Source organism: Molothrus aeneus, chromosome 7 (genome assembly GCF_037042795.1).
Source record: "Molothrus aeneus isolate 106 chromosome 7, BPBGC_Maene_1.0, whole genome shotgun sequence".
Lineage (NCBI taxonomy): Eukaryota > Metazoa > Chordata > Aves > Passeriformes > Icteridae > Molothrus > Molothrus aeneus.
In genome coordinates, this window is record NC_089652.1 from 18,297,527 (window position 1) to 18,322,993 (window position 25,467).

The 25,467-nt window shown below is 38.2% G+C and overlaps 1 protein-coding gene across 2 annotated transcripts in view; it reads right to left on the reverse strand.

Annotated features, from left to right (window-relative positions):
• Positions 1-25,467, reverse strand: part of RAPGEF4 (Rap guanine nucleotide exchange factor 4) — a 142,973-nt gene that overhangs the window by 26,425 nt on the left and 91,081 nt on the right. For both annotated transcript variants that reach the window (XM_066553145.1, XM_066553146.1), the window contains 12 exons: positions 20,697-20,781; positions 17,214-17,274; positions 16,398-16,474; positions 15,147-15,293; positions 13,734-13,849; positions 10,581-10,669; positions 8,295-8,373; positions 4,342-4,492; positions 3,034-3,122; positions 2,573-2,603; positions 2,249-2,327; positions 953-1,099 (listed from right to left, as the gene is read on the reverse strand). In XM_066553145.1, coding sequence (XP_066409242.1) covers positions 953-1,099; positions 2,249-2,327; positions 2,573-2,603; positions 3,034-3,122; positions 4,342-4,492; positions 8,295-8,373; positions 10,581-10,669; positions 13,734-13,849; positions 15,147-15,293; positions 16,398-16,474; positions 17,214-17,274; positions 20,697-20,781 — 1,151 coding nt within the window. The remainder of the gene's footprint in view (positions 1-952; positions 1,100-2,248; positions 2,328-2,572; positions 2,604-3,033; positions 3,123-4,341; positions 4,493-8,294; positions 8,374-10,580; positions 10,670-13,733; positions 13,850-15,146; positions 15,294-16,397; positions 16,475-17,213; positions 17,275-20,696; positions 20,782-25,467) is intronic.

The following is a 25,467-nucleotide window of genomic DNA, read 5'->3' on the forward strand; positions in this document are numbered from 1 at the left end:
CAGACAGGTCAAGAAGGCTGTGCTGCTATCACTAGAAATTACCTGCAAAAATTAAGCCTAATTAGGGAGTCCATTCATTCACTGCTGAGCTGTAAGCATTTGGAGAGCTGCTCTTAAAAGAAATTGCTCTGGAAGGCAGTAACTGCTCAAGGAGGTGATGGAAATGCATTACAACTTTGCTAAAAAGAGCATCACATCACAGGTAAAGAAAAGATAATGAAGTAACTTACAAAACAGTCTCTTCCAGCAGATGTTGGTGGTCAGCAAATCTGACATAAAATTGCTTCAACTGCAAAAAGTAAAGCTGCCTGGTGTCAGTTCTCAGGAAGTGAGCCATTTTTGGCAGGCTCCACTGTTTGCAAAAATGCCTTCCAACACAGCTCTCATTACCTCTGTGTGTCTCCACACAGTCATACTCAACCAAAGCACTTGAGCAACACCAGTTCTCCAGCAGAATTCACCTGCCAGTGACTCTCACATTTCCACAGCCTAGAGGGGGGCCTGATCCCTGACCCTCTGCAAACACTAGGTCTGTGTGTTTGGCACTAAGTTGCTCTTCAATGGTTTGCATGGACAGAGCAGGCAAAATGGTAGTGACCACTGCCAGAATGTTGGCACTGCAGTGTTTTGTGACATTACTGATTCCTGAGTCCAGCATGAATATATCCACACTTGCCTCCTTTTTCTGTGGTTAAAAAACTCTTACAAGTCTAACAGTGAAGGAAAATCAGGGTAGCTGTGCTCTGGAACACGCAGATACACAAGATTCTCCACTGGTCCTGTCTCCCCTGTGAGCTGCAGTCTGTGCCTGCAGTAGAGGAAGGACTTGCCTCTCATTAGGACTTGTGTGAGAGCTGAACATGCACATGGGTATAAAACCTTGACTGAATCCAAATCCAAAATTCTGCTTCACCATAACTGAGGAGTGTTTAAGATGTTGTAAGTACAGTACCTCCTCCTGAACTCATCTTTACTATGATGAGGCCTTCTCCAGAGCCCAGCTTGTCTGCTACTGCACTGATCACTTCCTTCACAGAAGAAGACACTGGCACACGGATAGTGGTGTAAGTTTGGTCTATGCAGTACACCTTAAACAGAACTAAAGAAAAAAACATTGCACAGTTTATTCCACGTGTAAAAACCACTCATTTACCATACAAATTACTTTCACTTAGTAACCAAGCTTCACAAAATGAGATAAAGAAACAATAAATCACTACATAGCTCCCCATTCCATAGATGCTCTACAATTTCTAGTACAGAAATCTCTGATTTCCCAGAGCTTTGGATTTTAGATTTTCAGTGCTCAGGACAGTTTCTGTCCTATGAATGAGAAAGGTGCAGCCATGTGAACTGAGCAGTTACTGCCTGTCTGGACAGACACAAGAGGTAGTATTTTCCTGGCAGCAGGAACTGTTTCCCTCTTTGTAGGCTAGAAACACCACAATGGATGACAGAAGCTGCATGACTGCAGGATGTCTGCTGTTCATATATAGTTCCAGCTTTAACATGGTTCTTCTAATGGTCCGATTTCTGCCACCAGCTTTCTCAGCTACATGACCTCGAATTTTGTTACCTTGTTTTTACTGCTGTTCATTAGCAGGAGCTATCCTTTAATATCAAACTTGTTGAAGAAGCAGCTTTTTAAGTGATGAAGTTCCACAAAACAACCATTAAAAGTACCTCATCAGTAATCTGAAAATGACATTCTCATACACTGAGGTAAATTTTACCTTAATCTCTTCAGAGAATCAAACAACACCAATAGGGCAAACCAGCAGATTTTGGCTTTTAGGCTGTGTGCCTAGATTCTTGGATTCTAGATCCATGATCCATGGCATGATTATCTGCTCCACTCCTACCTTGCAAAGAGCAGCTGTACATGCTCATAGGGGAGACAGAAGCTCAAATGTGACCTTCAGCTTCCACTCTTTATTGCACTGGCATTCCCTGCAGTACAGTGTCTTATTGGTTCTTCCCTGTTTTGTTCATTCCTTATTTTAAAGGCTTTTACATCTTCCTCCAAGGAAGCAGTGTTTGATAGCACAAGTAACTAAGGGAAAAGATCAGGAGCACCTCAAATCAACAACAGAGAACAGTGGGCTAGCAAAAGCAAAGAGGGTTTGTTTTGGGTCAGGCTCCAAAATTCTAGGTAGGTGCTTTCATTTATTTTTAGACCTTTTTTTGAGACAGACAAATTTATATAGATGTCAGTGGCTCAAGAAAACTTAGCAGAGAAGAAACTCACCTTCATCACTGCCCCTGATAGGCTGGCGTTTCTGTGCTCTGTCATCACTTGTGTTGAACAGCTGCAGAAGAACTTTGTGCTGAAAATGAATCATTGAGATTCACATTAATAACCATGTGCAAGAATAACCATGTGCTACACATGAACTACAATTCATCTCTTATCAATGGCATGAAAAAGAGTAGCAATGCAAAATTTGACAATGTCAAAAGCTATCTCTCAATGTGTTTTTTTAATATATCCATGATTACTAAAGAGAAGATGCTCATGAATTTGCTGTCGTTAAGATTTTACTTGAGAAAATTAACAAATAAATTTTCTTACCTTCTTTTGTGGTGCTTTAGGTTCTTCAGAACTATAAAAAGGTAAAGCATAGAATATACAATGAAATATTGCCTGGAAGATTTTGTGTACAAAATCACATATAGAACATGGACCACTTGTCAAACTAGCATATCAATATAATCTTATTTATATATGAAAAGACTAGATGATACCACAGTTAATCTATGACCAAGGCAGAAAAAAATATTATACAAAGTTCATGTAAGCATGACATAAAGCTTTTGTCAATCTCTCAGTAAGGTTATGGTGTTTGCAAGAATGATGTGGAAAAGAGGGCCATAGACATTAATTCAAATAAGCCTGCATGCAAACTTTCAATTTCATATAACTGAGTGTCATTCACAAAGTGGCTTTTTAATAGATATATAACCAATAAATTTTCTTCATCAATTTACTGAGAAAAAGGTCAGGGGAAGGAAAGAAGCAAAAACTATGCTTACATTTGCTTTACAATTTTCTCTAGCTCTGGAAGTTGCTCCTTTAGTGCTGCAATCATTCTGGTATCATCTGATACAGATACATAAAATTCCTGTAAATGACACAGAATAGTCTTTAAGTAACTATAGGGGTAAATGAGCAGTACTCAGGAGAGAGGATTATGAGATGACATCTGATAGCTTAATGATTATAAAGAATGATAATCTGCATAGAGGTACACATGCTGGGCCCAACCCTCTATTACTTCTACTTGTTTATCTCCAGCTGATTTAAAGCAAGAGTTACACATGCAGAAGGGAAGCCTGATGAGGCTCCTTAGCTCACTCTGTAACCACCAGCTGCTTGTGTAAAACCTGCATTTTCACATTTTCAAGGAAAAAGACTAAAATAATCCAGCATGATAGGTTGTTTTATTCATTGCTGTTGTAGTTTTTAGGGCTTGATTTGCTCCTGAGTCACTGACTCTAATCCATTACAGTATTACCTACTTTTAAACCTCATCCATCCTCTTCCTATTATAGCTACCTAAAACTGTCCCCAAGAAGGCTCTCTGTGCTTGCAATTAGTGACTGTTCATTAACTTCTGGACTACTGGAAGTCTATGGCATCTCCAAAGCTTGAAAAACATTCCCATGTGGGTTTGTGGGGTGTCTACCACTCTTAAGGTCCCTCTCTATTCGAATCCCTCGGCTAAATCTTAGATTCAGTTTTAAGCTCTTTAGGACAAGAACTTTCATTCAGCCAGTAACATATGGGATTACGTTCCATAAGCACCATATATAATAAGAATGGCAATCCCAATCATTTAACATGGAATTGGCAGTGCATTCTTATCTTAGAAATCCAAGGATATGGCAGCTACCACAAAGAATTTACAAGGGTTCTGAAGACAAAGATTTTAAGTTCCAATAGCTGCAGTACAGCTTTCATTCAAATGAAAAGGACTTTTGGTTCTGTAGAGTGGCAGCCCTCCAGCTCCTTCCTGGCACACCTCATGCAGGCATAAACAGCCCTCCAGTTCAGTCTGTAGGGCCCCTGAACCATTCAGAAGAAAATACTAGAAAAAGCAAATCCAGTTACTGCTGTAACACAAGCTACCCATACAGTGCTTTGAAAGGGATCTGCAACACTATTTTCAGAAAAGGATCTGCAACACAATTTTCAGAGGTCCAGAGTCTGGCAATGGTTCAAACACTGTTGTGGTGCCTTTACTGTCTGCAGCTAAACCTGACAAAACATCACAAACTGAAATAAACTTTGCACTTTGAAATGATCTTTTTCACTTCAGTGATACAATGATTCCCTTATACCTCCAAAAAGGCCATTGCTGCTTCATCTTCTTGCAGTAAATCTCCATATAAAGCAGCCCACTGCAGAACCAGTCGAATGACTCGCCGTTTATTGTTGAGGGCATAATCCATCTTCTCCTGCTCTGTACCCTGAGAAGGCTGGGCATGATAGGTGCCCCAGTGTCAAGGAAAACATTCAGTGATTGAAAATATCAAACACAGTATGAATTCACGAACAACTGACTTCCAACAAACCACTTTCAGGGTGCTCAAACATAACTTTCCAATATACACTTCTAAATTCTGACATCCGCTAGTATAACAATTTGCAAACTTCACATTCATACTAAAAAGTAAAATGAAAATGAATTTTCTGAAGAGCACAGGAAGGATCACAGTTTCACCACAGAGATGGTTGCTCTAGGAGAACAGAAGAGAAATGACACTTGGAACAACAAAGAGGATTAACCATGGAGACTGAAGAAGGATATTTCTCCATGTTCCTCTTTGGAAACAGTTGAAGAAAAAGAAAAATGTCACTTTGTGTTCATTAACAATTCCAATTTTCCATTTGTTAGGAAGACTACCAGAATGAACTACCAGTGCTATTCCTTTTGTTTTTACAAGTTATTGTAACTCAAAATGAACCTCAGCCATTAAGGGAGGGGGATTTTGACATTTACAGCCTCAACTGACTATAGAAACACAGGGTAAAATAATAAATTTTGTAGTAGCCTCATTGTCATGAGGAAATCAGACATTTCCACTATGTCAAATAAAGTGTACTTTGAACACAATAATTTGTGAAAGTTATTTTGTGACGAACAATAAGAAAAAATGGGAAACATTTCAATGACCTTTTAAAGACAAAGTGTCAACATTACAAAACAACACAAATAGCTAAAAGGCCAAAAGTAACATTTAGTGAAAGGAAAAAAAAAGAATAAAAAAAGTAAAGGCACAATGGGTAATAAATTGAGAGAATTTGAGCCTTTAACCTGTGTGAAAATGAAGTATCTCCAGAAGAAACAGGATATGACAATTTGTGTGTCTATTTCTCACTGAAAAATGGTTAACAACATATATTTCAACTGTTGAAATAAACTGAGAGCTGAGTGGAAAGTAAGCACCGAATGAGTGCAGTTACATCTTCAACTTTGCTTCCCAGTTACCAGAATTCTGATTCTGGACTGCCATGAGTAATGCTATTCCCAATTACATAGTAACACGTAACATTAAAGCACTGACACTCTCCCTCACAGCCGTGTGCAGCATCCTTGCGTCCTTTCAAGATGCACTTTCAGTTGCTGTACCAAAATATTTAAAAATATTAATTAGAAAATAAAAATATTAATGAGGAATACAAATTATATAAGGTATTTATTCTAAGCTTCTAATTTAGAAAAAAATTCCTAACAATACTATTAATAAAATCCAATGGGGAAAAGTACCTATTACATCACACTTTGAAATGATCCTGCAGCCCAAAGCCCCTGGGATGCTCATTTGACTGACAAACTTTCAGAAATCTGCATTTTAATTTCATTTGGAAAGGTTTAAAATTAGCAGAGAACTAAACATGACAGTACAATTAAGGCAGAAAGGCAGAAGTCATAAGAAGTAAATAATTCATTCTAAGTTGTGTGCTCCAATATCCTAGGGAGCAAGTTTAATATTCTACCGAGTCATTTTTCTCATGCCATATTTACCTTTCAAACACTATAATTATTTAATATATTTTTACTTTCTTATTAACTGACTCACCACAGGCACTTGTAATTTTTCTGTATTTTTACTGCTCATTTACACTGATTTCTCTTTTATGAACATTATCACAAGGAAATTCAATGAAAGGTTCTCACATTTTTATGTGATCTTCAGGATGCAGCTTCACTACAGACTGCAGTCAGAAATAAACTGTGATGTATACTTGTAACAAGTGTCAGATAATTGCAAAATATTTATCAACACCAATATGGTTAGAGCTCAATATATATATATATATATTTCTAATTTTCCCTAGCATATGCTAAGAAATTGAAGCAATTTTGAAGGCTATTCTTCCCTGTATAGGAAGATCCAGTTATATAAGGAGCTGTGCAAGATCATTGCTACAACAGAATGCAAACTTTTTTGGTGGCACGATGGTAAAGGAGAAATGTGCTGAAGAACTATCATCTACAAAGAGCAAAAGAGGAGTTTATACTTTGCAAATATTTAGACAGTGGTCCTTTAAAGGTGCACCCCTGCACACATGCTTACACGCTGGCACTAACCCAAGGTCACTTTTGAAGTTGCTGCTCTATTTCAGGTTTTCTTTCAGGCCTTGTCCTGCCTCCCTCTGACAAGCTGTAGCTCTGAGAGTTTGTCCATTTCTATTCTGTGAAGAAGAGGGGAAAAGGGGCCTTGGTCCAACACACAGGGCTTATATCCTGATCCAGGACAGGGGAGCATGCTTTGCTTCCCTATAAAACAGAAGTTTGGTTTTTTTTCAAATTGCAGGATCTATATTCTTTCATGACTGAAAAAGACTTGGTGTGCAGAATGACAGCAGAGAATAAGCATGGAATCCACAGCAACCAATAATGTTGCTTGGACAAAATGGTGCATCTGTCCATTTCTTTCAGAATTAAAATAACTTACAAATGACTGCTGCACAAGAAGTGAAAACCCAAATAATTTATACTCTGTACTATGCTTGAAAGCACTTCAGTAGTCTAGCTCTACTCATACTTGCATGCTGCCAGCTAAAATAGTATCCTAAGTGGGTGTAGGAAAATAGACTTGTTTTGATTCAAAATTGGGGGCTGAAGTAAAAAGTCGCCGACTGAATCAACTTTTCTTCTTTTTCTGTTTTAATTTCCTCATTGAGCATAACTAATCTCTCCTTAGTCTCACAGCACTGGCGAACACTTTTGTAGCGTGATTTTGCTCCAAAAAGATGAGCTTTGTTAGGAACCTTTCAACTCTAACAATAAATTTCAATGGTACAATCAACAAAGCACAGTTAGCTTTTCCATATTCAGAATGAACCAAATAAATAATAATTCAGCTCCAGGAAAGCTAACACTAGAGCAGTAGGATACCAGTTACTTCCAGCTCCTCTCTGAAAAGAATTAACATGATGCTTGCCATGACTCACTGAAGGCCATGGTCTTAGCATCATCTCCAGAACAGATTTCATCACAAGTCCTTAAGTGTGATTATCCTTAACTTTGATTACCAGAAAAGCTTCTCCCTTGTAAAGAATGAGGTACGTTTTGCTTATGGGTCTGATTTTCCCAGTTGTTGGATAGAGGTATTCAATTATAACTGAGGGTAGAGAAGCCTGAATTTCAAATGGACTGACTGAATAATATGAGCTAAGTGTATCAGGACAAAAAACCCGAAACATTAAAAGTGCTGCCCTTTCTTCCCCTCTCAATGCTGTCAGCAACAGCATTTCATAATACTTTTGATATCCAAAACAATGTGATTTTGGAAATGTGTTTGTTTCAGGTGTGCGAACAATCTTCTACAGACCAGTTTCATGGGTCCAAAGGTTTTCAAAACAATTACTCTCCTCGCTAGGAGTAACACAAATGGATTCTCAAGCTTGCCAGACAAGGACACAATGCTCTATTTTGTGGTTTCAGGAGGTGAGCTTTCCCAGATGTCACTCGCCCCACTGAGCTTGAAGGAAAGCACTTTCACAGCATTGCGATTCAAAACAAATAAATAGGGAGCTGAAGTTATTATACCCCTGTCAAAACTCTATAAAACAGAAAACATTATATGTTTATTTAATGTTCCCAGTCACTTGATAGCTTCAAGTCACTGTGCACAAGGAAAACTCTCTAGGTCCAACAGCTCCTCAAACTGAACTAAACAATCTGCCAGTAATTGACATGATGTACTTCTTGAGAGAGGAAAGCTTCACTTTTGTCACTGATAGGTATAATGGCTAAAGAGACTTTTCTCTTAAAAAAGGATATTGTGCCATCAAGGCTGGGCAGAGCTGACTATTTGGCATAAAAACACAGTGCATCATAATAAAATCATTTAAAACAGAATCTGTGAAAAAAAGAGAAAGAATATAGTCAATTAAACCTCTGCAAACAGCTAGGAGAGTATCAAGGATGAGTTTTCTTTCACCTGAACTATCTTATTAGCCCTCTGCAGACAATAAAGTTGTCTTTTTGCACTTCCTTTGTAGGCATTAGGTACAAAAAAGGGTAAGGAACAAATATGAGCTAAAATATTAATCTTTTAGTCTTTTCTGCATGAACTTTATTGCATTAATTTTATTGTTAGCAGGTATTTGCCCTGGGTCAAAGAGAAATCTGGCACAGCAAAAAGCCCCACATCTTTACTGAAGTGAAATATTTGGATATACTTCTCTACAAGTGTGGAGCTCTATGCAAGGAAGAATTTGACCTTTCACACCTGGGTACCTAAAAAGAGCTGTAACATTTGGCTTTAGCAGTTACAATACCAGGCAGCACACTTAGCATGTCCTACACAGGAAAAGGAAAATAATTTCATTCTTTGCTGATTTCCTAGCACTGAGTAGAATGCCTAAAAGAGGTAAATGGACAGTCAAATTTCTGGGTTTATTTTGATTCAAAGGTATCACAGCTGCTACATTTACATTAAAATGTATATGAACAATATGACTGACATTTCCTCTGGCAAAACCCAGCACGCTATTTTTTCTGCTAAAATGACCTGTGGTAGTGCTGGTGTAATTTCCAGTTTGCCTTATCTTTGTATTTGTTACAACAAGAAGGATTTATAAAGCCTGGCTGCAGAGGCCAGAATGAGTTTGGCAGGCTTATATGGAATCACTGAGAAACAGTGAACACAATACCCCTGGGTATTATTTCTACAGTGCAACTTCTGAGATAACAGAAACTTAAAAACATTGTAGAGAATGGCAGAAGAAATATGAAGACAACTGTGCAATATAATATTACATCATTGCTTCCACTTCCTATATGAAAGTATCTTTCACTTGAAAAAACTCACCTCTGGAAGGGCAGCAGTTTTTCAATGCAATACGCAGAGCAAATTGGTTTTTAAATACTCTTAAATTAAAGGAATGCATAAACAAAAAATTCAGTTTTCCAGCATTCTCTGATCCTATATCCTAAAACTAACTCTATGAATTGTGACACATTATATTGTATTGGGATATAGGTACAATTTTGTCACTAGATATTTTGGTAAAAAGTTTTGAAATATTTTTAAAATAATTTGTTTTGAAAAATATACAATATATGCATTCTGCGGATGGCAAACTTGTGATTATACGCAAGCCTGAAGAAAAATACTCTGCTTGCAATTCTAGTAAACAGGTATCTGTGAAAAGGATCCCTCTTATTTTTGTCTTTAAAGTAGTGGAAGCATACACTTTAAAAGGATTTCTGTAATTTTTCACCAATTACACCATTTATGGACCGCTATAGAGATGTCTCCAATACTATGAGGTCAATTACAGATTAACTGGATTTAAGAACACCTTTGAATATGTACTTAGCAGACATCTATAGTGTAAAAAGAACTTGCAAAAGCAATGTTACATAGTTTAATATATGTCTATGCATTACTTTATGAGAATTATGAGGATTTTTTGTGAATGATTCTTCAAAAATTAAAGTAAGCACTAAAATGTAAGTTTGCAAATATCTATATCCCTAGATGTTAATTCTCCCTTCTCTTTACACTAATGAAAAGCAGCCCACTAAGTGCAGATGCAGCAACCTGCATTCTTGGGACTCAGCTCATGCTGTGCCAAGTTCTCCATTGAGTAACAATTCTTTTTTTCCCTGCATATGGGAAAATATCACAAACACAAAATATAAATTGTGATATTTTAAATGTGATGTGAAGATTTGAGAACACTTATACTAGCACAATGTAATGTCTGGATGTATCAAGCTATTTCACACAGTGACCTCCAGAATAAGGAGTGCCATTACTAATGTGGTGCTCTGTCCAGGCCTTATGGTTGTGCCTAATTAAAGTCATAAGTGCTGGTCTGGCACCTTGGAGGGTTTGCTGTTCTACTATGACCTTAAAGTACAAACACAATAGAGCAGGCTTGGAAAAGTGGATTCCTATTTTTAATTTTGGATTTCCTTCATTCTCTTGGGGTTGTTTCAGAGCAGCAGACAGTTCTTCTGGGAAAAACCACCACCACAGGGGCTTTTCAAAGCAGTGTTCCCACAGCAAATCCACCTAATAGGGCAATAATAAAACAGATTCTGCCATGTAGGTACCTGTTGCTTCATTTAAAGTTGCTTCAAGGCGCATAGTTTCTAGAAAGTGCTCTAAAATTTTCTCTGGGGTTCCTGACATCACAATATACCTGAGGGAGGGAAAGGAGCAGTTAGCATCTCACAGCCAAAAGAGCTAATCAAGAAATAATTGTGTACCAGCAAGAAGATCAGGACTGCTGTGTTGCTGTGTGCCAAACACCTGCTCTGACCAGAATCTCTGTGTGCTTAGGGCAAAACCCCTCACAATCTTTGCTGGCTTCCCCCCGTAAACCTTAACAGCAATATTCTCCACCCTGCCCAGGGATGAGAGACAGCCCCCTCCCCACACAAGTACTTCAGTACAACACCACCACAATCACACCACAGTCAGCAGAGCTGCAAAGGTCCAAACTCAGAGAAGTACAAGCAGAAATGCTCCTCCACTGAGAATAACTATCTAAGTAACAGCAATAACCTGCAGTCATTAAAGCATCTTAACAGGCTCACCATGAGCCTGAAATAAGAACTAGTGTGTAGCAGTGTCAGAGCAAGGAAACAATTTCCTTCAGCATCCCTGACACAGGTTGGTCTGGGAAGGAGGAGGCAGATAATGAAATAGCACACTGTATCCTCAAATTTGTGCAACACCTTGCACAGCTGAGGGGTTTCAAGTCGATAAACTGAGAATTGTACCATTTGCTGGAATTAGTTTAGTGAGGTGAGAGAACTAGTGCAACAGCCAGGTTTTTCTGAGTCATGCAAAAACACTAGCAAGATTTTAAGTACCAGCAGAATATCATATGATATTGGAAAACTTGTCATCTTTTTTTTCTCTTTTCTCATGGATCAGATTTTTTTATATTTCACTCCATTCTTTCAATCTTTCCATCTTTTTTTTCTTTTCTTTTTTTTTTTTTTTTGGAATTCAACTGATGAAGTATGAAACTTAAAAAAAATAAAAGAAAAAAAAAGAAAGAAAAAAAACCCTGAGAAGTGAAGATACTCTGCTCCTGCTGAGAAATAAGTGGTGGAGCTGAGCTCCTGGGAGCTCCTCCTCACTTTGAGCACTGACCGTCACAGTTCTTTTACCTGCCAACCTCTTTGGAAGAACTGTATTGATGTCCCAAGAACACAAACACTTGTTAAGCCAGTGCACATTCTCACAGAGATACTAACCAAGTATCTAAGTGAGTGAAGCAGAGAAATCACAGGTTGCTGTACTCTGAATATGAAAGTGGAAATGAACAGTGAAGTGACTTGCAGGGCTGCTGAATTCATGCTGCATGAGTGTGATCACCCATAAAGAGTTAGGTAAGTGGTAACTTCAGAGCCAGTCCTCCCAAGTGAAACTGGCACTGAGGGAAAGCACAGCTCAGGGAGCTGGGTAGGAGCTCTGTCTCCTCCGTAGAGGAGGCAGTGGAATACAAACTGTAACCAAAAGGATCTGCTCCCAAAATGAAGATTCTCCCAAGGCCAAGATTAGAAAATTGGTTTTCTCCTGAGAAGAGGTGTCTGATAAGCTCCTCTTTTGGGCAGTCATTTTCAAAAGTACTGAACACTCAACGAACACATTCCAGTAACACATTCTGGAAATCAAGAAACTTTGGTAATTTTGGTTTGGTCTCTCAAACATAATTGTAGCCACTTACTCTATTTCCTAAGGAAAGAAACATTGTCCTCAGACCCAGTGAACTTACTTTGAAGACTTTAAACATAAAGACACTGCCAACACAGTGTTAACAAAGTAATCCAACTGGTGAAAAGCAGACAGAGAACCTTCAGGGTAACTTCCTCTTTTGGGTAACTTATGTCTATTGGTCATAGTTACCAGCAAAAGCTCCTTTGCTGGCACCTTTATAGTACCCAAAACCTGAACAAATGAGTAAAATATTTACAGAAATGAAATTCTGAGCTTTACCTAAAAATACTCCTGGTATGTAAGGCCTAACTTAACCATTTACCATAAATATCTCTGGCTATTTTTATCAAATTCTGAAAAAGAAAATGTTAAATAATACAAGTAACACTGGTGCAAAGAGTTTGCAAGGAAGGGAGCGTTTCAAAATGTTCAAATGGAACTTTCACTTTTGGAAGCATGAAAAATGCGTCAGACCCAAGAAAATGGATCTAAACCTATGACCAAGCTGCTGTGCATTGCAGTTGCTGATGCAAATCCACTGGCTATGGTCAAGTTCCCCTTATTTGGGCAAAGAAAAACTTCTGTAGGAGTACATGGTTACCTGGTAGCATAGATTGTTTTTCTAGTTGTTTTCATAGATCAAGTGAAAAATAAAATAGAAGTTCCTGAAAAATGTGAAATGTGCACATAAAATGCAAGGAATGGCTTATGCAACCTTCACAGATCTTTATAAATCTTTGCATTCAGTTGTGCAGATAAAATAAGTCTATAAAATCCCAGATGAGATAAAAACTGTACCCAAAGTATTGCACAATAAATTGGCTCTTTTTTAAGAGAAAGTAAAGTTCAGGGTAAAGGATTCAAAACTTGTTGAAATTGTTTGAATGCTTCTGAAGAAAATTGTGTATCCATTTGCAAATAACACATTTACAAAGCCTTTAGGGGTTTTACCAAGGTTCAGAATGATAATAGCCTCACTCTACTCTTATCACAGTAGTATCCAAACAGAATTGTACTTTTTCCCTTTCAGTAAGAAAGGAAAATATAGTTAATATTGTTATTACAGTGCTAAACTATTCTGTAAGATAAGCTCTGCAACTTTCATTGCATGAGATCTTTGTATTGTATATAAATTGTGCATAGCAAACTCTTCTTAGCATCTAGAGCTCAAAATACAAAAGAAAGATACCTGTACTTAACAATAAAACAATGTATTTTCCTCCCATCTTTTACACAGTAACTCAGATTAATAGGGTTTCATCAATCTCCATGCTTAGTCTATTTGGAAGCTGTTTCTTGAGGTAAGTATTTACACTGAGATCTTCAGGGAATTATTGTGTAAATACATAGAGCTGGTGTGCTGCTAGAAATGGATATATTACTGAGTATGGGGCATGTGCTGATGACTAAAAAAAGAAAACCTTTATATGCACTGCAGTCTTCCACTGAAAGGGAATATGCTATTGTTTGGATAATAGTACCATTTAAAAAGGTTAATAATTGTCTGACATTTGCACTACTGAATGAAAACATACTTGTGCTGCGGCTGTGAATTTCCTTGATTAGAAATTCTGTTTCCTGCTGGGATCTTCTCCAACACCAAGACATCTTGGTCATGTTCCTTGAGTCTTACTGTATTTGCTTCCACATCCTGCAAGACAAATTATTTTTAATAAATGTGACTGTATTTGATTTGCCTGATTAGTTACTCTAACAAACTGCATGACTTTCAAACACAAAATACGTGTTGGTTCCTTCCCTCTGTATTTATCTGTCTTTATTCTGTTTTCCTCACAGGCAGAATCAAGAAGGAAGCACTGGCACCGAAGCCAGAAACAGAGAATTGTGGGAGAGACTAGAGCAAGAACTATAATAAAAATCTCCATTTTATGGAGATGTCAAATTTAAAAAAAAAAGTTTGCTGGAAAACAGTCTCTGCCCAACTTGTCGTATATAATGTCATCTCTACTCCACTTAAATGCAAATACTATGTTCTACAATCTGACTTTTCTCTAAAGTAAAATAATAATAAAAAGAAGAAAATAGCATTTAAGAATAGAAAGTCTTAGCTCAGTAAACTGTTCATTTTCTACTACCAACTCATTCAGAGTAGAAAAAGAAAAAAGTTAAGTATAATGTGCATTCAAAAAACACAGGTAAAAATCAGTAAGATCATGGACTTGGATCTTCTTTGAATTATAGACCAAAGCTTAATCAGTTTTAAGTCTCCACAGCCAACCCAGCCTTACTCCCAAAGGGATCCTCATTCCCTTTTCTACAGCAACCACAAGTCATTTTTATAGTGGAGTATCCTTTCTGGACCTGTTTTATTGCTACAATACTGGGCATATACAGGTTAAAATACAGGACGATGCTAGTTTTGACTTCCTCTACTATGAATGACCACAAAATAGCCTGCATTTACAGAATTACAGCTGGACTTTGGAACACATTTACCCCAAAATGAATAACTGTCAAATTAGTCCGGGAATATCTTTCTAGAGTTCTCTGATAAAGACATCTGTGTAAAGACATCTGTAACTTATGCCATTTGCCACTTGATTCTGCCTTGAAACTCTCGAATTTAATGTACCCGACACTGACCTATGTGGGAGAAGGGGTGATCTTGTTTTTTTCAATATTTGGACAGAATATCACTAAGAAATCCTGAGCAGCATGAGGAAAAGCTGAGCAGGGCAAATTCTAGATTATAGAATGTGAGAGAAAAGATTCCATTTGGTTGTATTTTCATGTCTGAGCTGGGAGCTGAGAGAGGAAAGGTGATGAACATATTCTTTATGTGACCTTCTAGACTGTCTCATCTCTGCTCCACAATTAGGCATACTACAAACAAGGTTATTAATATTAATATATTCATAGAAATGACAGCCTCTAGAAAAACTTGCAAGTTCTGATATGACACTGAGGGCAGCCCTCCCCACTCTTACCCTAAGGATCCTGTTGAAGTCCTCCTTATCTACTCTCAAGAAGTGGCAGTTGTCTTCCCGCAGAACAATGGATGCTGCTCTGGGAGCATCATTCACAAGTGCTAACTTGCCAAAATCATCTCCTTCATGTAGAGTACATACCACACCCTGCACAGAGCAAAACATTTACATGCAGAAACCCATCATTACTCTGGATTCTATTGAAAGTCCTTGTACAAACACTGGACTTCACAATCAAACACCAAAATAAATCTATTTGGCAGGAAATCAACAGCCAAAATAATGACTGGGAAACAATACTTGATAGCTGGTTATTACTATTACTAAAGAGGCAAGAACAGAAAAGAATCAGCTTGTTCTCTGAAATTGCATTCAGCTTGAAGGACCCTTCTCAGCCTGCTGAAGACAGAAAGTTGTCGACTATTTTGTTTTTTATTTATAGGGGCCCTAAAAAATAAAATCAAGTTTGCAGAATTAACATAGAACAACATATCTCCAGCTGTTGCACATCAGCAGTGCTCTGTTTCCTCCAATTCACAGTAACAGAGGATCTGGCCCACCCAGTGATGTAAAAAACATGGCTAAATATGTGTTACTGAGGAACAGACTTATCACTAGGACCCTTGTGCTAGATTTTGGTGAAATGCTTTGTTTTCAAATGGAGGATTCTCAGTCACTGAATCAGAAATCATTGAGGAGTAGGGTTTAAGACTCAAGGGATTCCTGTGTACCAATATCTTTTTTGCTTTGAAAAATCTCTCTCATAAACAGGAAATTTAATAAAGATGCTTTTTGGTCTATGGCTTAACTAAACTGAATAGCTGGCATAAATTTGGAAGAGCCTCAACCAACCTGAGAACCACCAGTCACAAAGCAGTATTTTTGTCAGACATGCATGAAAACAGTTAGTCATTCAAATGCACGACAACATGGTGGTAAAGGGATGGGGCAAAACCCCCATGAGAGAGAAGTCTGGCAGTCCACCAAATTCCAGGAAATTACTTTGTCCTAAAGATACTGATGAAACTCTGATGGATTATAGTCAGAAACTGTGTAATATATCCCAAAATTATAGAGCAATCTACTGGAAGTATAATCAGTGAAACCACTGGATCATTTCTTAATAAAATTACAATCTATTTGTTTTGTCAGACAAAGCAATTTCACTCTGAATTAAACTGTATTCCTTCAAAGTTTACTCTTAAAATTTCAATAATAACAATCATACAAAATAGCTTCTGAAAAAAATACCTTGCCATAAATGACTACGTTTACTGATCCCTTTAGGATAATGTACCAAGAAGTACCTTCTTCTCCCTGATTAAATACTACAAGAGAGAAAAGATTTTATGGTTAGAATATAGTTATTCAAAATATAAATGGGCCAGATTCTTCACCCAAGAAGATTCAAGGTAACTCTACAGTCATATAAATGTCTACTGTATAAAAGGGCATACTATGATTTTAAAAGCAACTGCCTTCAGAATTTAGAAAAACAATTCATACCCACATAGTTATGTTATGTTATTACACTGATGTGAAAGTTGCTTTTCTTTTCTATTACAGCTCCAACAACTACTTTATCGATATGTCAGGTTATCAATTACTATTAGCACACAGGTTGGATCCCACTAGTAGCACCATGTTCTAACCCAGTTCTCTAGTGACTGTGAATTTAATATTCATTTGCTAAAATGTCTCAGTATTAACATGTCTGAGTAATCTACCATTTAAAATCCTTTATTTTGTGGAGGAAGATTTTTTTTAATACAGGATTATATTAAAATACATTTTAAATAGAGATTGGTCAAACCAAAAATTCTAGGTAAAAACACACCCAAATTGTAAGTGATACATACACTCAACCAAGGATACAGAATAAATTTTGGTATTGTCCCCACACTTGGCAACAGACTAAGCTAACACTTATTACCCTAGGCTTTAAACATGAAGTGACAATCAAGTTTGAAGAATGCATCTAAGTTTTGCTCTTGTCATTTAAACATTAGGATTTTAAATATTCATAGCACAGGTGAGAAAGAAATCTGACAGGATTCCATTACTTACAGACTGTTCCTGCTTTGGGATGTGACTCAAAAATGAGGACACCTGCTAATTCCCGTTTTACCTTAAAATAGAAAGAGAAATTATAGTTATTATATGTATCTCATTCCTCCTGGTGATGAGGTCACATAACATAGCCCCGTTGTACTTTCCTTCCCTCTGCATCATTGATCAGTCGTTGTTGGTCTGCTTCACTTGATCTCCTAATTCCTATTGATTGGCTTTACAGAGCTACAATTCCTGGCTCCAAATGGCTCAGACAAGGGCATCTTTAAGATATGGGTCTCCACATCTTTCTTTGTACACACACATGTGAAAGGACCATCAATAATTAACAAGACAGGAAGTTTCAAATGGTAGTAGTTAATCTGTATACAGAAGATAGCTAGAAATTGTCAATTACTGCAGGGAAATATTCCTGTTCTCTCCTGAGGAATCTGGTTCAGACTGATCTAAGTCTGTGCTCCTGCTGGGTCAAGCTGTGAGGCACAGCCATCCGGACTTGCTGAGTCCCCTCTCTGCCTGACAGCTTCCCAGGCAAAGCATCCAGCTCAGTACCTCTTCCAGGAACAGGACACCGCCCTTGGTGTCAGCCAGCCCCCTGCTGGGGTTCTTTTGCCCTTGGTGTGATCAGCTCTGGCTGACTGGACACTTGTCTCTGGACACTGCTTACAACTGCTTTTTGCTACTGTGTTCTGCCACAAAATAGCAGTAGCACTAGGAATCTTGTATGATCCTGAGTTCTTCTGTGTTTTATGTTTCTCTTCATACAACCACAAGTCTCCAAGAACTTAGAGGCCAATTTCCAAGCAGCAGGATTCACTTATTTGGAGAATGTCAGCTGGTGACAAGCCATTTTTCAGAGGTACTACCATGTAACTTAATCATGCTATATACAGATGAAAATCTGGCCTCAACATCTATTTATTTTCACACCACTGTCTCGTTTGTTTAAATTAAAAAAAAATTAGGCCACGAAGAAAGACTTGGGAAGGAACTCTCAAATTCTGGGCACAATCCAAATGAGAATCTGATGGCTGCATCTCCTATGATGGGTGGAAAAATTTGGGCACTGATGTACTTAAAGGCACCCACCCAACCTTGGTGCTCAGGCACCAAGTATAAACATATCACATCAGCCACCTCTCCTAGAACTCCTTTCTGACAATCAGGGGAAAGCACTCCCTTTTTGAAGCCTGGAGAAAAAGAGAGATAAATAGAGGTTTCTTAAAGTACACCGACCAGTGAACACACTCAGAGGCCTGCGATTTCTGTAGCACTTAACTCACCAAACTCCTTTATAACTTCTGCTCAAAGGCAATGATACTTTCATAAGGCCAGGAAATACAACCCCATTAGCACTGTTCTGCACATAGCAGAGACCATTTCTATCCATTTATGTTCTCAGATGTCTTCTCAGTTGATTCAGTCATTGGCCTTTGCTGTGAATGAATCCACTTGATGAAGCCCGAGGTTTGACTTGTTTTTAACACTGTGTTATATAATTCTTCTTCATTTGTACATTAACTTCACAGGCTTCTCTGGCAGGAATTAGTTCACTACCATGAGACTTGAGCTTTACCCGTTTTACTTTCTACTGCTTGTGGCATATCAAGAAAACTTAATACTTTAGGAATTATGCCTTACTTAAAATAAATTAAACACTCAATTTCCTTTCAAGTTGATTGGTCATTAATCTTCTGGTTCATAGAAGCAATGCTATCTCTTGTTCCTCTAAGCTAGTCTTAGTTTCTGCCTTCTTCTTTAGTTCATGATGCACGCAATAAGCTGGCCATTTCCATATTCTTACTAAAAACATGGAATCATCTGTACTTCAAAATGCCAAGTATTTTTGCAGTTTGTATTACTTTCCATACTTGTTCCATATGGTACTTGCTGTGGTATCTGACCTCAAGTCTGATTTTCTTCTGAGCTGAAAATATTTAGTGTTTCAAATTGTTTTATTCTGAGTTATGTCCACAGTATTGAGAATTTTCTCCACTCCATCTCAATATCTGTCTATCTTGGGTAGTTTCTTTTCTTTAACTTTTAAAGGGTCATTTCTGAATCTTACAGTAGTCTTTCTTTAATTACTCTTTTCTCTACATTCCAGAGATTTTTAAGGCTTTTGGATGTTGAGGAATGCATCTAGTGCAGGTACCTTGGTTTGCAAGCTGCAGTTTGTCTGCAGACTGAGCTCTGTGTGGGAGCCCAGAGAGACAAGAGGCCATGGACTGCCAGCCCTCTTCAGAGCAAACAGCTCAAGTGGCACCAGCCAGGTGAATGCACACTGGGAGAACACAGCAGGAGCACAGGACACAGGAAGAAGGGTGAGACTTGTGAATGCTTGGATGGTGAGGGGATAAAAGCCCAGGGGTTTCTTTATTGGGGATCCCTCCTCAGAGGCACCAGCTTGAGCTGTTTCTGTGTTACAACACTGTGAATAAATTGCTTTATGGAGCAAGACATACAAGGCTCTGCTATGGGAAACCTGGGGTGGAAGCAGTGAGGAAACCTGGTCTGTTTGTGTGAGTGGGGGATGTGCATGAGTCCAGCAGGACCTGCCAGGTCACTGGAGCTGCCCCCTGTGAAGGGGCTCCAGCCCCAGCAGTGACAGTCTCTGGTGCTGGGAGTGTGACAGTTAGAGTCTCACAAATGATCAAACTGGGAAGTTTCCTTAACAGCAATGTAATTCAGATACCAACTCTGAATGCCTACTCTTTTTTTGAAAAACATAGTTCAGGTTTTTATATGTTTGCATGGAGTACTATCTTTCTGTAATGCAGCTTCATAATTAGCTGCATCTGTCCAAGCTAACTGAGAACAACTGAAAATAACAAGAGATTCTGAAGAAGGCATTGTCAAATATGAATCTACTTTCTGACTTGTTTCCTTTCTCTAAAAGCATCCACATTTTACTGCTACCAAGTAAAGTGCTATTTAGCTTGTTTCAGTTGTCTGCACAGTATATGGTGAGACTTTAAACAGATGCATTCTCCTGTCCATTCCATTTATCCTTGATTCTCTGTGCTGCTCTTGACCACTTCAGGGAGAAAGTGCCTGATGAGCTTTCTTTCACTCAATGACAAACTCCAACCAGAAAGCACTGCACAGTGCACCTTTCTCCACAGTATAATTCCTCCTCCTAACTGGTTCAAGCGAAGACTCCCTACAGAAATCAATTCTGCAAAATTCAGTAGTACCAGTACCTTAATTTACACATGCACAGGAACACAGACAGTGGTACCTGTGCCAAGTGAGGGGCTGTGCAGAAATACTTGAAGAGAATTATATCTGATATCAAATAGACAACCTACACCTGCAAAGTGCTTGGGTGATTCTCACAGATGGAATAAATTCTTCGCATGGAAAGTATAAATGAAAATGGTTACAGGCTCTCCAACTTTGTTCAAGTCAGAAGTAAAACCAGAAGTAAAAATTGAGCCTCCCTTTAGGTGATGAGATATAATTTTTAAAATTACTTACCGTGGTAGAAAGGTGAGATAAGGCCTTAATGTGGAGAAGTTCTTCATATATAAATTCTAAATCATCTACAGTTCTCTGGCCAGGGCTATGGAGAGAAGATAAAAGGGATAATTAAATGCAATAAATGCTGAAATAAATACTTCACAGAAGGACAGAACAACACAAAATGCTGCTGAACTGTCTAGTGAAGTGTACATCCTCACTAAACAGGGACTGAATGATGTTTCTGGCTGGAGGACTGAAACACACAAAGGATGGAAGCTCTGTGAATGCTACCTGAATGAAACTGAGCAGCAGCCATGGCAACCACCTTAGAGAGAACCTGATTAGGCAGCTTTTCTGATTAAATCAAGTGTTCTATATATGTATAAAATGGTCACATAAATCAGAAATGGTACATAAAGATTTGTTCCTTTCAAAAGGACTCCTGAGCATGGGGCATGCACTATTTTTCACAAGCAGTACTAATTAGTTGTAGCAAACACAGTTGTAGTGGTTTGTAAAGGAGTGTGTTAACTTCTGCTGAACAAATTGGAGATGCAGCAGTGCATCTTGGAGAACAGCTAACGACTGCTCTACAGTTAATGCTGAGTGCTGCTGTTTAGCCACAAAGGTAAATAAGAACCACTCAGTAGTTTCAGCCTCTCTCACTGAAAAATACAAGAAGCTTGTGCTAGAGGAGAATTATTCCCTCATCAATGCATTGATAAAGGAATAATTCTTCTCTAGCACAAGGAGCAGTAAGGAGGCTGGCACTGTGGCTGAAATAATTGCATTTCTGTAACCTACCCAAAATTTTCTGATTGCTAAAGAAGGACACAAATACTGTGGGGACTGCAGTGTGTCAGAGATGCTTTGGAGGATCTAATAAACAGCACACAGGAGGAGTTGTGGGAGCTTGACAGTAACTCCCAATCTTTTTATCACTCACAAGATTCTCTTCAGTTACAATATCTAATACAGTATTATTTTCTAAAAGAACAATTTCTCCTGTCACATAATTTCAGACAGCACATTGGAGTGACATATGGACACACAGGAAGAAAAATACCTTTAAAGCATTATTTCAAGCTATTTTTGTAGGACTGAGTCCTTCCAAACAATATGGTTTAGATTTGAGACAAGTAGATTACAAGTAATTAACTCAATGGGCCAAGAACAAAAGAAAAGAGCAATAAAGACATAAGAGAGAGGATGAAAATGGGATACAAGAGAGGAAATGGGATACAAGAAGTCCAGTCTGGGGGCAGGAGTTCCAAATGAGAAGGTTTACATGCTCCACCATTACAACAAGCACAGTTCTAAATCCTGCTGTCTGCAATGTGTGGTGTCAAAAGAATCAACAGCACAATTTAATCTTTGGACAGCCCTAAAAGAAAAACTACAATGATAGAAGTTTTCCTCCTAAAATGTCAGTATTACAGGAGACTAGCACCTAGAGGATCAGGAAAGCCATATGAAGAAATACTGTGCTCTACAGATTTTCTGCCTAGTCACCTCCTGATTCAACAGTCTGTCTACATCTTGTGTGAGACACAGGGAGTGCCCAGCTCTGTTACTCTAGGATTATATTGCATCTTTTTACAAAAGTAGCTGGATGGAGACTTCTTTTGGATGAAAGAAATACTGAAGAAGTCACAGAAAATATAAGGAGAACTGACATCTCTGCTAATCAAGCTTTATTTTTCTTCTGTTCTTCACTTACCAATGGCATGCATTTATTATTACCCAGATTAAAGACAAATTTAGACTACAAATAATTTTGGATTAAATTACTCTTTTCTCATACAGAATCAAACTATTAAGGGAAAACCAGAAATTGGTTTGGTACTGCTATGCCCTCTAGTGACTCAAAATACTCCACTGTTTCTGAATCTGGCTTGAAATTACAAGGCTGACACTCCTAGTGATTTATGCAGGGCAGCTTAATTAAGTACAGCATAAAACTAAGCCAGTACAAGCTAGCAAAGAAAAAGTAAGGATTTTAACAAATAATAGGGAAGTAGCAACTTAAATTTTATTACATGCTTGCAAAACGAGTATGTCTTGGAGAATATAGTGTAACAAGTTAAGAAATTTCTACATTAAATCAAAAGACAAAAGGATGATGTCTTGCTATATGAGATCTCTGTCATAAAGACAAAAGGACACACTCTTCTTTCAGCATGTCCATTTGCTTCCTATGCTAGCACATTGGAAGGACTGACAATCTGTAGCAGGTATCTGTACCCAGTCTTTACTTCTGTTCCTGCAGATGTCACGTGGAGAGATATTAGGCATCACTGTGTCTTTAAAACCTGTGTGGTGACCCACTGATGTTGATTTGTAGGATCCTGCTGTGTAAAGACCTAGTTTCTGCAGGGGACACATTCTAACAGCAATAGCTGGTTATAGAGCGGATAATAAATGGAATAGGTAGGGAATGAGGGTACACATTAATGGACAGAACACAGGTGATATTAAGTGATCAATAAAAACTGTTCAGTGCTTGGAGATTTACCAAGGTCAGAGACATCAAGCTTCTCTGTGACTAGGATGTTGACAATAACACAGTACTTTACCATTGATAAGCCATGTATGTCAAAGCAGTATCATTGATTATTTTTATTGTACAACTAACCAGAAAATTCTCAGATAATAAGAACAAGGGAAAAGATCAGAGACCCCATAACATTGTGATTAAGTGTCAAATGCTCTCTATGAAGAAAAAAATGTGCTAAGTGAAGCCACTAAGAACATATAACACAGATTTATTATTTCAGTCACACTGCTAACTTACTTTAGGCTAGGGCATTAAAGAGAGAATGTAATCCATAACATTATCTGAGCTAAATACTATTGTCAGATGAATACAAGTCTTCCTTTAAAGACTCCTGTTATTATTGTGTTTAGCTTTGTATTATAGCATCCTATTAAATTAGGGCTTACCATCAGGACATATTTTCGTACTGAAGGGGGGAAACACTTAAGGAGGAGCTGTATTAATTCTACAGTAATTTTTACAGGGACTTTAGCAAGGTCTGCACCTGTGCTACAGCCATTATAAAGAGCAGAGAGCTGTGTTTGCTACTTCACAAAAAGCTATTTTCACATTCAGTATATGTGTTTCCAAAGGAAAAAAAAAACACAATAGCAACAAGAGCCTGCCAAAAATTTCCCTGAGCTCTATTCTGTTTTTTAAACTATAGAACATTCTTTCACAGTTTGACAGTTAAAATGCTGCAGTTAATGTAATAAACAGAGAATTTTTTAAGTTGGCTGTCAAAACAAGTGACATTTTTTGTTAGAGATTTTCAGATTTTGAACAATAGAAAGTACCTTTCAAAGCAACAGCTTCATTATACAATCAAATTCTCAAAGTAATCTTCTCATCAAAGAATATTGTCTTATTTCTTTCAGGGTAATTATCTGAGTTCTGCAACCTCTCTGGAAATGGTTACTGTTATAAAATGCAGCTGTGTTGGTTTGAAAATTGTGGGTCCTGCTCAGGTCAGCTAGAGTCAGCATCTCTGAAGCCTTGACAATTCCTTTGAACATTTGGCAGCTGTAACAGTGTCTAGTCAAAACTAGCAGGACTCTGAGGATTCATGGAGATTTTAACAGCTTTGCTACAGCTCAGTCCAGGGAGGATTTTCAACTAACAAAATCATTACGTATGTAAACTGAATACTAGAACAATAGTTAATATGGTCCCTGGCAGTACAAGGTTACTTCAGTGAGCAAAGGGCTGCAAAAATAAGCACTTTCAGGGATAGGGAAAGATGTCAGATGAACATTAGTCTTGAGAAAACCTCTTTCTCCTCACGATATTCCATGAAAAATCTCCTCTTAGTATTCTTTCAGTTGATGCTGTGCAAGTGACAATACAGAGAGAAGAGCAGTACTTTCCACAGCATCCTTCCAGCCTTTCAGCACTCTGTAAGCAGTCCAGATGATAATCAGTATTTATCCTGCTAGTGTAAACTTACACTCACTGTTCTGGAAGTCATGACAGAAAGCAAATGTAGTGGGCAGCCAAAGCCCACAATAAGTGAAAGGGAAATTCTCCAAGAAATGACCTGCTCAGCTGGCCTGAGGCACAGGACAGAGTGCAGAGAAGCAGGGTCCCAGCACACACAGCATTGCTCAGACTCCAATGACTGGTGTCTGCTCAGAGGTGCAAAAGCTCACATTTTCTGCTCAGTGGAAAGGGCACAGGACATGTCTGCGAGGGTACAAGATCTCAATTCCATGACTCCCTAAGGGTGTATGGAAACACTCTGCTCTCACTCTGGCTTGTCCATGTATTTTGTGTGACAGGGAACAAGTGCTCCTTTGGTTGTATTGACTAGATCTCTAATAAGGAGAAGAAATAAAATGTATACCTCAAACCTATTGCTGCATGACAGTGTTTCCTGTTTTTATAAGCACAAGTATTTGATGGCACTTTTTGAAATTCAATGCCTTTAGCAAGTTTTTGGAAAAGCGCTGTTGAAATGAGCTTGTGATCTAAACAGGAATGGAGTCTGGAAAGGATACAGATGGAACAGAAACAGTGCTTGGGTTAGGTGACACAAAAATCTTTTACTATGAAAAATGTTCTCACACTGTAAGCAGTGCCTACTCCTCACCCACAGCAAGCACAAACTTTGCCAATGGCTTCAATGTAGCAGGATCCAGCCCTGTGTACTTGCCTGTCTTGAATGGCCCCTTACAAGAAAATCTTCAGTGAAGGTGAGTTTAAGTTATTCCTTATTCTCAGTGCATTTCAGTAAAATATGTCTGCCATGGC